At 40.0% G+C, this 17,500-nt stretch overlaps 1 protein-coding gene across 4 annotated transcripts in view; it reads right to left on the bottom strand.

The window, feature by feature from the left end:
* MAP3K7 (mitogen-activated protein kinase kinase kinase 7) overlaps nucleotides 1–13,497 on the bottom strand; it is a 63,206-nt gene extending 49,709 nt beyond the window's left edge. For 3 of the 4 annotated variants that reach the window (XM_014458429.2, XM_014458428.2, XM_006091807.3), the window contains exon 1: nucleotides 13,191–13,497. In XM_014458429.2, the coding sequence (XP_014313915.1) occupies nucleotides 13,191–13,310 (120 nt within the window). In that variant the 5' untranslated portion in view covers nucleotides 13,311–13,497. The remainder of the gene's footprint in view (nucleotides 1–13,190) is intronic. The other variant, XM_006091808.3, reaches the window with a different exon arrangement.
* Nucleotides 13,498–17,500: the final 4,003 nt, after the last annotated feature.

Below are 17,500 nucleotides of genomic sequence, written 5' to 3' on the forward strand. Positions count from 1 at the left end.
GTTATCTCCTGAGGGGTCCCAGACTGCGAGAGGCCACAGGCCGGGCTGAAGGGACCCCCTCCTTCCCCCCCCGAGTGCACAAATTTTTGTCACGGGCCTCTGGTTTGTAAAAATAAAATGTTTTTGTCAGGAAAAAAGAAACACTGCTGATACATGCTAACACATCAAATGAAACTTAAAAAAATAATTACACTAAAGTGAAAGAAAGCCAATGAGGAGACCACCATATTTATCGATTCCATTTATATGAAAACTAGAGGCCCGGTGCACGAAATTTGTGCACTCAGCAGGGGAGGGGGGAGTCCCTCAGTCCGGCCTGCACCCTCTCGCAGTCCAGGAGCCCCTGGGGGATGTCCAACTGATGGCTTCAGCCCGCTCCCCACGGAGAGCGGGCCTAAGCCATCAGTCGGACATCCTTCGCGCTCCCGCAGAGGCAGGAGAGGCTTCCACCACTGCCGCTGCGCTTGCCAGCAGCGAGCCCAGCTTCTGGCTGAGCATCACTCCCCCTGTGGGAGCGCACTGACCACCAAGGGGCAGCTCCTGCGTTGAGCATTTGCCCCCTGGAGGTCAGTGCGCATCACTAGCATAATCGATTTGCATATTAGCCTTTTATTATATAGGACTAGAGGCCCGGTGCACAAAAATTTGTGCACTGGCGGGGGAGGTGGGTGTCCCTCAGCCCGACCTGTGCCCACCTGCTGGCTTAGGCCCGCTCCCCGGGTGGCAGATGGCAAGCCCTATCCCACGGTGCCTGCCCCGCCTCCCCAGGTTGCTCATGGCAGGCCCGATCCCGCGGTGGGGTGGGCGGCGGATGTCGCTGTCCTGCCCTGCCACGCCGGGCGCCCCGGGTCGCCCACAGCAGGCCCGATCCCGCAGGCAGCGTCGGGCACTGCCGGCCCCACCTGCAGTATGCAAATTTAACAGCCATCTTTGTTGGGTTAATTTGCATACTCTTCTGATTGGCTGATGGGCGTAGCGAAGGTATGGTCAATTAGCATCTTTGTCCTTTATCAGTGTAGATGTCCAACAAAGGCAAATCCATAGAGATACAAAGTAAATTAGTAGTTTGCCTGGGGCTGAGCACGGAAATAGGGATTAACTGTAAATGAGGAGGAGGAATACTACCAAGGCAAAAAAAAAATTTGAAAACTGAATTATAGTAATGGCTACACAGTAATTTGTACATATCACCGTAACACTTTAAATGCATGTTTTCTGACATGTAAAATACATCATTAAAGTTATTTTTTAAAAATTATAAAATAAAGATTGGTCATGTATTATATCATTATTGAAGTTAACTGATAGGTCCCTCATGGGTTCTTTGCTCTCTCAATCTAGTCTACTTTTATAAATGTTTGAGACTTGCCATAATATAAAAATAACAACTAAACAAAATAGAACCATCATGGGATTCTATCATTGTAAAGAACTTTATTTAAGTGCCATTTACTGCAATCTTTCAACTTCCAATGGATCTATTTATTTTTCCTTAAGTAAAAAATCTACCTCCCTATATGGTTCTCATTTTTGATGTACTTTCTATGTAGTAGGCAACTAAGTGCCTACTAACTTGCCCAAAGCTATATGGTTAGTAAATAGCAATCTGGTTGATACCAGGCAATCTAACACCAGAATGTTAAGAATGCTAATTTGTACATATATATCTGTATTATATCTCAGAAAGTAGCAGCTATATCTTCCCTTGAAGGAGGAGTCTTCACTTGAGCCAAAATTACATGAACAAATTCCTGGACACAAAACTCTTCTATAACAAAGTTGGCTGTTGCTAGGGTAATTATAGACATTTCTCATGTTGCTTAATATATGACACCACTCAAATGGTTAACATTTATTGTTTACCATATGCCAGGTACCAGTCTATGTACTTCATAAAATGACACATTTAATCCTCCTCCATTTTAAAGGTAAGTAAACCAAGTCACAAGTTTGCAAGCTGCCCAAGATCACATGGTCAGTAAGTATTCAGAGAAACCAGGATTTAAAGCCTACAATACCAATTCACTATTCAGCTCCTGTGTGTCATCGGCTTATTTAAAGGAAACTGGACTGACGCTAGGCAAAAGTAAGCCAACACATTTGGTAGCCAGTCTTTCCTTTGGTGACTTTCCCTTTTTCCCTTTCTAGCCCAGGGTGCTCAGGTCCTTGCTGCTCTTTAGATTCTTGCTCTACTCCACACCTTTCATAAGAGAAAGGAACCAACATCAGTAATTTGCACTTGTCATTCAGTTGCTTTAACATAAATGGGTATTGGCTAAACCTGGCACCATCAAAATAGTAGAAAGAGCATGTCTGGGCTCTAGAACCCAACAGACTTGAGTTTGAATATTGGTTCTATTTACCTATTAGTTATGATGCTGGGCAAGATAATGTTTTTGAGCTCCTGTTTTCTTAACAGTAAAAGAGAGATGCTGACATTTTACTCAGTGAATATCTATAGGGTACACAAATCAAAACCAGGCATTTCTTAAATACTACAAAAGAACAATAAGTACTTGGAGTTGGGTATGAACCAGTGCTGCACTACTCATTTCTCTACAATTGACCTTGATAAATAGCAAACAGATCTTAAATGAAATTTAAACTTTATGGCAACATAGGCTAAGAAGGTATGGATGTAGACGCTCCTACCTATTTGATATTACTATGAAATAATGATTATGCAGTAATTTACTATATTCTTCAACCATGTACTTACAAATACATCAAGCAACTAGTATTAATTAGGCCTCCTCTTGTTTCATTTTCCTATTCTCAGGAATGTCCACATAGGGACTCCAAACATTTTATTTGTGGATCATGCACTTGTTGCAAAAACTGTGTTAGGAATGTATGACTAACTGTGATGCACAAGTGCCACCTAGTGCCGAGATGATGGCTGACTCTGAGCTTTCAACTTAAAACCATGGGAACACAATGCTTAAGAAAGCAATTTTTTGGAACACTCAAATACAAAATAGGCATAGTTGTGTAAGATGAGAGTCCATGCCTCAAAAAGCCTTGACTCAAGTTAGGCCATAAGCTATTTTATAAGTATGGTGGAACAACAGATTTAAAAATGATAATAAAGTCCAAGATGCCCACCCAGGTTGTACATATAAAGTGAATTACATGATAGGAAAAAATAATTGCTGTAACTTCAAAGGTGTGAGGTTAGACACATAGAGTCAGTGTTTAAAGAATTTAAATGTCGGCCTATCTAATCACCAATTCCAATGTGTGGTGAGGAAGTTTATCCACACCACCAAGCAATTCTCAGATACTGGCTGGGTGTCTTACAATTCAACTCAATTCTGACACTACCTGGAGATAGCAACAGATCTCACAGATTACAGGATCAATTCTACAAGACTATACTTCTGACCAAACCACACATTCCTTTGGTTCAATTAATTTGCTAGAGCAGCTATTCAGACAAATATTTTACTTACTAGATTGCAGTTTATTATAAAAAATATAATTCAGGAACAGCAGAGAGCATGCATAGAGCAAGGTATGGGAACTTCCCATACCCAATCTGTGTGACAATCTCCTCTAATCACATGTTCATCAACCTGGAAGCTCTCTGAACTTTGTCCTTTTGGGTGTTTATAGAGGCTTCATTACATGGGCATGGTTTATTTAATCATTCCTTATTGGCCACTGATTCAGCCTCCAACTCATCGCCACTCCATGGAGGTCGGGGAGATGGGACTTAAAGTTCCAAAAGTCTAATCATAAGGTTGGTTGTCCTGACAACCAGTCTCCATCCTCAGGTGTGGTCCAACAGTAACCACATCAACATAACAAAAGACATCCTTATGGCTCTCCTCACTTATGAAATTCTGAGGTTTTGGGGAGCTGTGAGTCTGGAACCCTGAACAAAGACCAAATACATATATAATTTTTATTTTGGTCATCTGAAAGACCAAATATATATTTCTTATAAATCATCATGTTGCAGTATCAAAAAATGAATTCATTTTTTAAAATGGCATAAATGTAGAGATATTAAGGGTGAAAATTAAAAAATATATAAAGAATTGACCCTTGACTTTATGGTATAACAGTGAGATAGAGAAGAAATTAAAAACAAAACACTTTTTTAAACCCTAGCTGAAGAAAGCCAAAAATGAGAGTACATGACAGCAGCTAAGAACCACCCCTTCCCCTTCTGGAACAAGCTGAGGGATTAGAGGACACAAAGGATTTATCCCCCTACTTTTCACTAAGAACCTCTGGAGGAGGCAGCCTCATAGAATATGCTTTGCCAACATGGGAAGCTACAAATGAGTAAGAATGGCAAGGGAGATAGACAGATGGAAGCCCTACTCAGGTTTGCTCAGCCCCAACAGACATGGAAATGACACAGAAAAAATCCTGCCAAGAGAAAAGCAAGGTAACTGAAAATTAAAGAATCTTCTGGTTGTAGGAAGGAGGCTGTTGTTGGGCACAGTGTTGGAACCTATGTCAGAAGCTGTGGGATGGTAGATATATAGAAAGTTTGACAATCAGTAAAAGCCAAAGAGGAAGATCTAGTCAGCAAGCAGGGAGAAATGGGGTAAGGTCTCCTGCTTTCAAGAGGTGAAAGTGAGGCTTATGCCAAGAGAACAATGAACCTCATTTGTTTACTCCTGAAACCAATATTTCTTCAATGCCTCTGGGATATCAGAAATATAGCAGTAAATATGACAATGTTCCTGATCTACATGGAATGTACTTTCAATTAAAGGGGAAAGGAAAGAAGATAGTCAATAAACAAAGATGAATAAAAAAAAATATCATATTCTAAAAAAATGCCATGTAGGAAAAAATAGGATGATGTGACAAAGACATTAGTGGAAACTTAGGGCAAGATAGTATGGGAGAGGCATCTGAGTAGGTTACTAACTTTATAATGAATGGCACAAGGAACCAACCAAAGAAGAAGAAATAACTAATGTAAAGGCCCTAAGGGGGAAAACACCCTCATTCCCTATTGGACCATATTTGAACCCATCTATATAGGCTAGGCACTCAAGACACAGAAGTAAACAAACAAACCAAAATCTTTGCTCTTACTGTTTATATTCTCATTAATGGAGACAAAGAAGAAGATATAAGAAAAATATATAATTTTTAGAAAATGATAAGTGTGCTAAGAAGAAAAGGAGCGTAATTTGTGTGTATATACATGTACATGCACTCTCCCCACTCCAATTTTAAACATAGTAGTCCTGCAAGGCCTCATTGAGAAACAGGACATTTTAATAATGACCCGGAGAAAGAGTGTTCAGTGTGGGCAATGCATAGTTGGAAAAGGGAAGAGTGAAGCAAAATAAGGCTGGAGAGATGGGCAGAGTCTAGATCCTGAATGGTTCTCTGCACCATAATAAGGACTCTGAATTTCAGTCTAAGAGCAATGGGAAGCAATTGGAGGGACTTGAGAAAAGATGTAATATAATTTCACATTAAAAAAATTCATTCTAGCTCTTATGTGAAAAATAGATTGGAGGGAAGCTAGAATATACAAACAGAGATCAGGTAGGAGGGCTATTACAGCAGCCCAAGGAAGAGAGGGTAGCTGTGAGGACAAGGTTGATGGTAGTGCAGAAAAATGGGCAGATCTGGGTTATATTTTACAGGTAAAGTCAAAAGAGCTTGCTGATTGTTTGGGTGTAGGCAAATTGGGTGGAGAGGAAGACATAGACTAGGCAACACAGTTCATAAAGGATAAAAAACAATTCGGCAAGCAGATTTTTAAAAAATAACACAGAGTTCTGTTTCAGTCATACAAAGTTTCAGATGCCTACAAGATATCTGGGTGGAAATACCAAGAAATAAAGTGGAAACATGAGTCAAGAAGAAGTCAGGCAGGAGATAAGAACTTGGGACAGTCATCAGCATTTAGTTGGTACTTGTAGTCAATCAATTGGATGAGATCACCAAAAATAATATGTAAATAGTGGGGTCCCAAAAGTGAGCTTTGAAGCACTTCAAACACAAACAGAGAAAGAACCTGCAAAAACTGAGAAGGAGCTGTCAATAAGGAGACAGGCAAACCAGGGGAGTGTCACAAGAACCGTAGAGCAGAGTTTCAAGAAGCAGATATAAAAACAGCAAAAGCAATAAGTCAATGGCTCTCAAAGGATGGTCTCTGGTTCAGAAGCATCAACATCACCTGGAAATTTGTGAGAAATATAAATTATCAGGTTCCAACTCCAAATTACTTAGTCCAAGGGTTGGGCCTAGCAATCTGTGTTTAAACAAGCCCTTCAGGCGATTCTAATATTTGAGAACCACTGCATCAGGCTATATTAAAAACATAATTAACACTGAGACAGGATACTTCAGTGCAAGCCATCACATAAACCAGAGAGTCCTCCCCTGCTGTTGATATTATTTATGGAAATTTTCCAGAGCACTGAGATTCCATCTTGGGCATAAGAAAGAAAAAGGGCAATTCTTGTGAGCAAACCAAGGTTTTTCTTGCCACATAGAAAAAAGTGGCATTGACAGCAAACTGACACACACTGGCAACTGAGATAAATAATGAAAAAACTAAATTTAAACTACAGAACTCTAAATTTAAACTACAAAACTTTACCAAAATTCTAATTCAAGTTCACAAATCAAATATGCTTTTTGGATTGCATTCATATATGAGTAAAACAAGTTTCTTTGATACATTATCATAACAATTATTTTGAATGACAACTTTCTCCAAGGATCAATTTTCACCGAGAATGTAAAAAAGGGTGTACATCCAAATTACAAGTATCTCCCCCATCATAACATCTATCTAAAATGGTGAACTTATATTTCAGATATAATATTTCAGATATTTTTCACAATTGCTCATCTGTAAAAATAGAACAGAGGAATGCAAAGAGGGCTTTGGTTTTAAAGAAGTCAATTTAGAAATATGTCCTTCTAAATTTATGAATGTTTTCCAAATTAAAATGTTCTTAGATCAATATATTTTTTTTTACGATATGCATCTCCACCACCCATGGTTTAGTCTCCTTTTGATTTGGGGTCCACAATTTTAGTCTCATGTAGTAAAGCAGATTTAAATTTAATTTCTTAATAAAAAATGTAACAGAAAAATAAGAGAGATGGTATGTAGGATATTTCCAGGCAAATAGCTTTAAAAAGCACAATAATAAAAATCAGAATTTGGTGTGTGTGTGTATAAAGAAAGCAACTCCTTAAAAACTAATTTCCTTAGGATGGAAGACTATTCCATTCCTTCACCCAAGTCAGTTTATTAAAAAGAAAAATATCTAAACAAAACTAAATCAAAAAGGATGTATGCCATTTGTTCTTTGAATTTACTATGAAATAATTCTTAATTGTCCAAAGTTCATGTTATTTTTAGTTCAGTGACTATAGCTGTCAGTTTGGTTTGGCTTGTTCTATGGACTATGTCAGTGGTCAGCAAACTGCGGCTCGCAAGCCACATGCGGCTCTTTGGCCCCTTGAGTGTGGCTCTTCCACAAAATACCGACTTCTGTGCATGGGCCACAAAGTTTCAATCGCACTGTACGTTCGCGCCCGCACCTGGCGCCAGCAAAGCAACACTCGCTTCCCCCAAGTGGGAGACAGGCCCCGCAGCACCCCAGAGTGACAACCCACCAAATAGCAGCCAGTGCTGCCAAGACCCCATGGCACAAATATGGCCCACAGCCCAACTTAGCCCTGAAACTGTTGCTGTGGGCGCTGGGTAATGATGTCATGTAGTAATGCCTGGCTTCCTCTCCCTAGCAACTAGCCTCCTTGCAGTTTCTTCAGCCCAGGAACACGACTTGTTTTATAGCCAGGTGCAAACATTTTACACTTTAATCAAATGTCTGTGAAGCGTTTTCCCGTGCCTCATCTCATTTGATCCTCACAGAAGTCCTGGAGTAGGTAGATAGGAGACTTGGTAGAATCCTATTTTCTTTTCATTAGCCGGAAAACGGAGATTTAGAAAGTTTAGAAACTTGACCTGACTGAAAAGAAGTAAGAAATGGTGGACCTTGAAAATGACTTCAGATTTTCTCACTGTGCTGAATATAGTCAAACACCGCTGCAGTTAAATATTTTGCCCTTTGTTCTCCCTGTGTTATCTACAATAATAATCTGCTTTGTGTTGATATTTACTGCTGTGCTGCTGACAATTACCTGAAAGAGAAGTTGGGGTGCTTCACTGGGCTGGAAAAAGTTTAGCTAACTCAGAAAATAGGTCTAATTAAGCAAGTTTATTCTATATTTAAAAGGCTAAGTTGACTTTATATGCATGCACGATACATATAAAGCTCTCGCTGGCGCCAATCACAGGCGTGTGTCTTGATGTGTCATTGTTGATCGTGAATTTAATTGACACTTCTATATAGAGAAAGGGTGAATAGCGATATTAAAATATTTCTTCTAATTAATTTTCTTTCAATGTGCACGAATCCGTCCACCGGGCCACTAGTATGCTACAATTGAGGTGAACACTGTGAGTCTTCCTTTTAAAAAGCAACTACACCACATATGATCTATTTCCCATTTTATTAAAGGCACCAATACTGGGCTTATTCACAGCACCTGACTCCTGATAAACAAAAAGTATTTGCTAGGTATAATGGAGTGTTATGAAATTAACATTTGTAAAAAGAATCAAATTTCATTTCTAGTATAAATGCTGCCTTAGCCAAATCACTAACTAATCTTAACCATTAGTTTTATCATAGATAACAGACCCAAATGGTCACTAAATGTTCATGGGTATGCTGTAATAACTTCATTTACTCATTTAAATAATATTTATAGAAAAACTTCTAGGTACTAGGCACTGGAATTATAGGTATGAATAAGGCACCTTACATTTTGCTGGGGGATACGCAATTTTGGTTACTGGGAAGCACCATAAGGATAAACAGAAGTGACAAAGACGTAGGTTGCTCAGGAAAGCTTTTTAAGAAAGTGACATTTGAGGTGGGACTTGAATGGTGAGAAGGAGCCAGCCCTGAAGTTCTGGGGGGTGAAGAGCATTCATTCCAGGCAGAGAAACAATTGCAAAAAATTCATCTTAGTGCTTTTCTCAATCTTCGATGTTTACTTTATTCAAAATCTAGTTTTAAGCTCTTTTCCAGTCAATGAAGCCTTGTGGGGTTAAACCTACTTTCAAATTATAGCTTAAGTGCTCAATTTATATTATACTAGAGGCCCAGTGCACAAACCTACTTTCAAATTATAGCTTAAGTGCTCAATTTATATTATACTAGAGGCCCAGTGCACAAAATTTGTGCACTCGGCAGGGGGGGATCCCTCAGCCTGGCCGGCCTGCACCCTCTCACAGTCCAGGAGTCCTCAGGGGATGTCTGACTGCTGGCTTAGGCCCACTCCCCACAACTTGCTGGCTGGCCTGAGCAGGGAGCAGGCCTAATCTGTGAGTTGGACATCCTTAGCGCTGCTGCGGAGGCGGGAGAGGCTCGCACCACCGCTGCTGCGCTCGCCAGCCGTGAGCCCAGCTTTTGGCTGAGTGGCACTCCTTCCGTGGGAGTGCACTGACCACCAGGGGGCAGCTCCTGCATTGAGTGTCTGCCCCCTGGTGGTCACTGCGCATCATAGCTACCAGTCGTTCTGCTGTTTGGTCGATTTGCATATATTAGCCTTTTATTATGTAGGATTCATAGTTTTAAACTTGTGGTCGGTCCTAAAAATGTAATTATTAACTGTTCTGTGTTTATTCTTGTCTCACAAGTGACAATTTCAAAGGAGAGAATCCTAAGATTCTTCTATTCATTTTTCTCAATACCTTAGCAGTGCTGTGCAGGAAGGAGAATGTTCATTAAGTGCTCAGGACCAATTACTATCAAGGAAATCAGTATTTGTTTCCTCATTTGAAAAATAAGGTCTGGTTATAGATTACAGACAGTCCTTGGGTTATGTCAGACTCGACGTACGTTGTTTCGTGGTTATATCACCATCTCCTATTTATTTATTAAAAAAAAAAAAAAGTTCCGTCATTTCGATGTATGTACATATGTGCTTTATGTTTTTTATTATTTATTTACCACAAGTAAAGGTTAGGAATTGTTATCTTTCTTTTAAATTTTTTTTACTATTTCACTTCATTACTGCTGTGTATGTGCTCCGTATGAGTGACGTAGTTGCTTATGTAGGTAGGTTCCGACTTAATGGCAAAAATTGTGTTACATCGTGCAGTAGGAATGGATCTCCCACGTAACCCCGAGGACCTACTGTACTTTAGGAAGACCTAAAGGAACATCCAGTGGTAAGAGCAACTGACTCAGGAAATCTCAAATTCAATTCCTAACTCTACCATTTTAGGCGTAAGGCTTCTGACAAATCAAATTCAATGATCACTTGTCAGTATCTATAAAATGGGGATATCACTTGTCTAATTTGGATTAGTTGGTCTAACTACATTCCATGGGAGATTATGATCACTGTCCTTAAAGCATAAATACTGGAAACAATAAATGTGTTTTCATTTTAGAATGGAAAGAGATCTTAAATGATCTTGTCCAATCCCTCATTTCATGTGAGAAATCAGAGGCCCAGAAGATTTGTTAAAATTTACTGAATTACATTATGGCAGAATCAGTATGGCATCTAAATTTTTTAAATACCCAGCTCAGTATACTTGTCACCATACCACACTGCCTTTAACCACTTCTTGCAAGCTAGTTTCCAAAGTAGATACCTCACAATTTATTCTCTACCCTTAGATCCAGATAGTAAAAACTAAATTACTTTTTTTAAAAAGTACCTATGTAGATTTCTAAGGCTAAAGCCTTACATAATTTGATATCAGAATTGAATTTAGGAAATGCCACACTGATATTACTGAGTCACAATATGAGGAACATATACACCTATTAAATGACTGCATATTTATTTGACTTGTAGTTGGAATGTTTTTCTAACAGTTTCTAATTGAATTGACATAATTCTGATTCAATTACATTGTTATGTGAGAAATACAGATTATGATTTTCTTTTATTTATAGGCAATTTATGTGTACATATAAAATATTGAAAGCAATATAAAATACTTTTTGTTTCTGGTCATCTTTCTGTATTCTCTTATTCATGATTTTAACCTAGAAGCAGAATCGAAGTTAAGAAATAGTTACTGAGAACCCATGGTACACCCTGGATCACGTAACACTGTTTTAATGTGTGCATATGAAGAATATATGATGGAAATTATGTAATGGCTTCAACATCAGGAAGGCTGAAAGTCAACCTTAAAGTGCAAATACACTGGATATTTAAAAAAAACTAAATGACTGCCTAATATTAGAAATTTTCATTTAAAAACAAAAATCTAGATCTCAGGAATGTCCTAAATATACCAAAGAAAGGTTGAAACATTATCTAAACTCAAAGAAGGGTCTTTGGAAATATAAAAACCTAATCAGAAGTTAAATGGCTTTGGGAGAAGAGAAGCAAAATGTTTCCTTAGTAACTTTCATTCCTCCAAGCAAGAATATAAAATGCTTTGGAAAGTAGTGTGCAAAAACTAAAGTTGTAAGGATCAAATGATGTAAGTCTGTGAAAGCATTTGGTTGACCATGAAGTACAAGTTATTATTATATAACAATTTGTAGTCTACAAGTATGACAGTTCACCAGAGTAGACGTAAATGTTTATTTAAAAACTGCAATTCTTTTATACTGACTCACTGAATTTTTATTCTTAAAAAAGCAAGAATGCTAGCCACGAAAGCTGGATCAACTACCCACTTCTGAAAAAAGAATTTATCATAGCATCAATAGGAAAAACAAAACAATACAAAACACTTACACACGAAAAAAATTCCCCCCTTTTCAAAATACAGGTCCTTCTTTTAGCCATGTGACCTTAAAGCAGGTCACTTCCTCTCTGGAACTCAGTTTCCTAGTAATATGTGTCAGACACTGTGTTTGGTGTTTTGCATATTGCCTAGTAGGCTCTGTTATACAAATAAATGAAACAGAAATTACCCCTATTTTATAGCTAGAAAACTAAAGCTCACAGGGGATAGGAAACTTGCTCTGAATCACACAGCTATTAAGTGGTATGGCTGATATACTGGACCTTCCTCTAACTCCAAAGGCCTTTCTCATCCCACTTATAACTACCTTGTAAAATAAGGTTGTTCTCAGTGATCTCTAAGGTTACCTTATGAAATAAAAAATATGATTAATACAATATTTTTCCAAAACATGCATAGAAAACCACTTGTTTGTTAAATGAAAATTACCTCACTACTTCTAGTGTTCCACTACTTAAAAATAATTTTGGAATTTGAAAGTAGTGAAAACTGAGAATCTATAATATAGGACCATACAGGGTTCTTCACGGCATATGTAATGCAAAGTACTTAATAATTTTTAAAATGATGCACAAATAATATCTGATAGTATTTTCAACCAAAATTTAACCCTTTACAAAAGCGAGTCTTTAAAATATACAGTTTTTACTTTTCTAAATGTGATGGTCCTTAGAGCCAGTCTACTCCTCTGTGAATTTGAAAAGAAGCAATGTACTAAAGACACATTACCTTGCTGTAAACTTAAATTACGACAGCACAGAGAATGGATTCAGATTTTCTAACAGAGGTGTCTGATCACGGAAATCATTAGTTATGTCTTCAGAATATGATCCTTGAAATAGCTTTTCATCGTAACCAGCCTACATTACTAAGGTTGAAATGCATCTAAATTAGTCCCATGGAAGGCGGAACATTTAGTATTCTGACGGCTGCTCTAAGGAACCGGCGAGGGAAACGATTCCACACTCGGGGAAACACCTCGTTATACATGAAGATGCATGAATTGACCATTTACCGAGCGCCCATGACGCGCCAGGCAGAGCGAGAGGACAAACCTTGGCCCTTAAGAGCGCCGCGTCTTGGTGCAATGACGCTCCAAACGGCCAGGGTCTGGGATGAATTTACGCCTTAACAGATGAACTGTCTCACCAGTTCATCGTCCCCCTTGAAATGACTCAAATCCAACTCGAGAATGCCTAAGAAAGGCCCAGAGAGCGCGACCTCGGAGCAGCCGTGCGCGTGGAGTTCCTCTACACCCGGTCTCTGGGGCGATGAGGACCCCAGGTGAACCCCGCGGGCCCCGCAAATCAGAGGGACAGAGAGACGCCGTAAGAGTCGGGACTAGGCAGAGGCGGGACCGGCCGGAGCCCGCACCGCCTAGCCGGGCCTCGCTCACCTCTTCCACCTCGATCTCTTTATAGTCGATTTCTTCAAAGTTGAGGACTTGGGAGGGGGCTTCAATCATGTCACTGGCCGAAGACGAGGAGGAGGAGGAAGCCGCGGAGGCTGTAGACATGATCTCTCGCGGAGCCCGGGGGGCCCGGGGAGGCTGCCGCCCGGACACTCCGGGGCAGACCCGCGCCCACCCGCCTCCGGACCGGCCGTCAGCCTGGAGCCACGGCGATCGGTGGAAGGGACAGGGGCAGCGGCCACAGCCGAGTCCCCGCTCCGGCTCCTCTGCGCTTTCCGCCGCCGAGCCCCGCCCACTAGACTTCCGGTTCCGGCTTGAAATCGGAAACGGGAGGAGGGACGAGAGCTGAGGGAGGGAAGAATGTTGTAACTGAGACAGAGAAAGGAAGACTAGTTTTGAGGGTGTGGTGGGGGAGGGTAAGAGGCCAACTTAGATCTGTAGAACAAACTTCGCGAGATCTTTGTTAAAGTGCCTCAGCAACAGATGATACCGCGAGAGCTGACGCTTTGACGTCCTTAAAATGCGCGAACGGAAGTGGCGCAGAGCAAGACGGAGCGTCGGTGCGGTTGGCCCTGTAGGAACCAGCGGGAAAGTTGAAAGCTCTGGTTCCGACTCTGATTCGTGAAGTATGTTATGGACCCGCTCCCGTTTTGTCAGAGACCTGCAGACAGCCGGGGTAGTGTTGGATTGTTTTTGTGACGAAACTTACTTTGTAGTTTTAATTTTAAACCAAGCTGCACTATTTTTTTTTAAAAAAAGAATCCTTGGAAAATGTGTTTCCCTCAATGTATAGGCAAGGAAGCAGTTACTACTGTTACTTTGAGCCAACCCGTGACTCTATGAGAGATTCTAAAGCAAATAATACAGAGCAAGCCAGCTCATGTAACCTGAATAGCAATACGTAGGCTGAGTGCGCAGGAACGGAAGTTAATATTAGATAAAGTAGATATTTATAATTAGATAGAACGTGTTGTGTTTATCTGAAGTTGTGGGTTGCATTAATAGTACACATACAGTGTGGAGCACCATGCATTTATAATTAACCATTAACAATAGCCTTGAAAAAAAAATGTTTGCCATCTTCAGGACATGAGCAAATAGACTCCAAGATTAAAATGTTAAACAAAAAAATTGACTTCCACAGTGAAGTGTATTTTTAAGTAAGGTTTTATTGAGCCTGAATGCTAGCCAAAAAGAAGGCCAGTCTTGGAGTCCAAATCACAAGAAGCATGGTTGGGTAGGAAAGACAGCATGTGTAGCTGTAGCGTTTTGCAAGCATCTTTGTACATCAGAAATGTACATTCGCTGTAAGCAGGCGGTGGGAGGAGGTGAAGTGAGGCCAGCTCTAGGTCCACATGAAGAAATGCCTGCTCCTGTGTGTTGGCTGTGGGCAGCGTTCTGGAGAGCCCAGGTGTCAACAGCAAGCAGAGGCTCCTGGAGTTAAGTGGTGCCCGACTAAAATAATCTATGGAGATAGCCACCTGGATATGAACCCCAAACTCCAACCGGCAATAAAGGAACGTGAGCAGCAGCCATAACACACTAACAGTTGTGTCTCGCTCTTCAGGGGCTGTCATTTAGAGCATCTCACTTTTCTCGTTGTCGAAACAATTGTGGTCCTCACAAGCCAGGAGAACCTAGACCTAGGTCAATGTATCTCCAAGGCGGATAGTAGGGCCTGTGTTGTGCTATCAACACAACTTTTTAGTTTTAAACTAGCTGTTACTCTTTATTTCGTTAGTTTGGCTTGAAGCCTAATGAGAAAATTGGAGTTAGAGATGGTTTAAGGACCAAGGATGTAAAATTCTCTCAGTAAGATACTGATGTTTCTCTCTCTCCCTTTCTCTCTCTAAAAATCAATAAAAACATATCCTCAGGTGAAGATTAAAAAAGAAAGAGAAGTTATGAATTCCTTGAAAATACTCATTTTTTTTTCATAGTTCTAGAAACACTTGATGAGAGCTTGGTGAATGGATAAAAGAATGAAAGAATAATATCTTCTCACGATACTCTGGATAATTTTACTCAGGGTTTTGATGACCTATACCACTGTTATGATGATGACTCCCAATCTCTCCCAGGGCTCAGGTTTTTTCCAGAATTCTGAACCCATTGGACATCTATATTGAGCTGTAACACGTAAATTTCAAGATTCCAAAAGCATATTTAAAAGTTATCACATATCACATACTTGTTCTGTGTGCATTTTCTGTCTCCATGGAGGATCCCATCATCTACTCAGTTGTCCAAGTGAGAAATCAGCTTTATTTCTACATGTAAAATGATGCTTACTGCACTAATAAAACCAATTTGAAGCAGGTTAAGTCCATGAGATAACCATTTTTTTTTACCTGTAGTTTTTCTATACGAATTCCCAAGCTAGAATGGTCACCTCTTAACCTTGTGCTCTCAATCTGCAGGTCATATCTGGTTTAACACCTTGATTTTAATACAGAGGATGCTACCAAATGAGAACTCAAGAAATATTTGTTATATGTTGTAGATGAATGAATAGCTTTTGCCAGTCCTCCCTTTCCTTAGAATACAAGAGGTGTGTTCTATATCTTTGGTTTAGGACTAGAATTCTGCTGATAAGGGACTAAGCACTATATATAGCCATGAAGCTGTTCTTCTGCTGTTCTGCCTGTAACCTCCCACCCCCAACATTTTGTTATGAAGAATATCAAACACAGAAAAATTTACAGTGAAGACATATATTTATTACCAAGATTCTACCATTAATATTGTGCTTGATTTATCACATCTGTCCAGTACATACATACATACATACATGAATCTATCTTTTTAAAAATATATATTTATTGACTTCAGAAAGGAAGGGAGAGAGGGAGAGAGAGAGAAACATCACTGATGAGAATCATTGATTGGCTGCCTCCTGCATGATCCCTACTGGGGATTGAGCCCGAAAACCAGGCATGTGCCCTGACCGGAAATGAAACATGACCCTCGTGATCTTCTGGTTCATAGGTTGATGCTCAATCACTGAGCAACACCGGCCAGGCTCTATTTTTTGTTGTTGTTGGATGCATTTTAAAGTGAATTTCCTACATGATTTTGAACATCTACCCCAATATTTCTGCTGCTGTGTCTTACCCACTAATTTTGACTTCTGATATTCATATTAGTCTAAAATCAATTCATGGCTATTTGCTTGCAGACCATCTTGTCTTTTTTTGGGGGGGTGGGGGTGGGGGTGTCTGCCTGACACCTTTTCACTAGCGTCTAATAAGAAAGTCCCAGCAGTGTTTGTGTCCCTGGATTCAGTCATCCCCAAGGTCCAATTTACCTCTCCCATTCTGTGACTTGATTATGTGAACTGATAAATTTCCATATTTCATTTAAGGTAATTCAAGTTGTATTTTTTTTTCACTTGTGATCAGAATCCTAAGCACAGTTGACCCTTGAACAACATGGGTTTGAAGTGGCTGGATTCTCTTATATGCAGATTTGTGGGTGTTGTTTTATTTTGTTATCGTTAATCCTCACCCGAGGATATTTTCCATTGATTTTTAGAGAGAGATAGAGAGAAAGAAACATGGATGTGAGAGAGACACATTGATTGGTTGTCTCCCACATGAGCCCTGACCAGGGTTGGGATCGAGCCTGCAACCGAGGTACATGCCCAGGACTGGAATTGAACCTGGAACCTGTCAGTCCATGGGCTGATGTTCTATCCACTTAGCCAAACTGGCCAGGGCTGTGGGTGTTTTTTTTTTTTCAGTAAATATCTGTGTTGTTTCTGATTTGTGCTTAGGAGTCTGCGAATGTGGAGGACCAACTGTATGCATAGATCTTCACAATTTTATATTGGGTATTTGAGCATCCATAGATTTTTGGTATTTGTGAGGGGTCCTGGAATGAATTCCCCTTGGATACCAAAGGTAGTTAAGTTTTGGGGGAGTCAACAGTTATATATGGATTTTCAACTGCATGACGGGGATCAATGTCCTTAACCCCTGTGTTGTTCAAGGGTCAATATAGAGAAATGAAGGAGGGGAGCTGAACCCATCTTAGTTAACCTCAATTTTTTTACTGCGTTCCCTTTAACTGAGTTAAGGATGGAAACTTGGACTTCATAATTTCACATCAACTTTGGTTCACCAGTCTATTGTGTGTCTAGAAATTTCCAAAGATACATATCAAGCTATTTAAGTGGTCTCCTTCAAGTCCCTCCCAGTTTGAGCACTCACCCCACCCAACTTCATGTCAGTGTCCTAATAACTCCTCTCTGACCTTGGACTGTGTCTTCAATTTTAACCCTTTTACACTATCCA

The sequence above is a fragment of the Myotis lucifugus genome, unplaced genomic scaffold (genome assembly GCF_000147115.1).
Source record: "Myotis lucifugus unplaced genomic scaffold, Myoluc2.0 scaffold_96, whole genome shotgun sequence".
NCBI lineage: Eukaryota > Metazoa > Chordata > Mammalia > Chiroptera > Vespertilionidae > Myotis > Myotis lucifugus.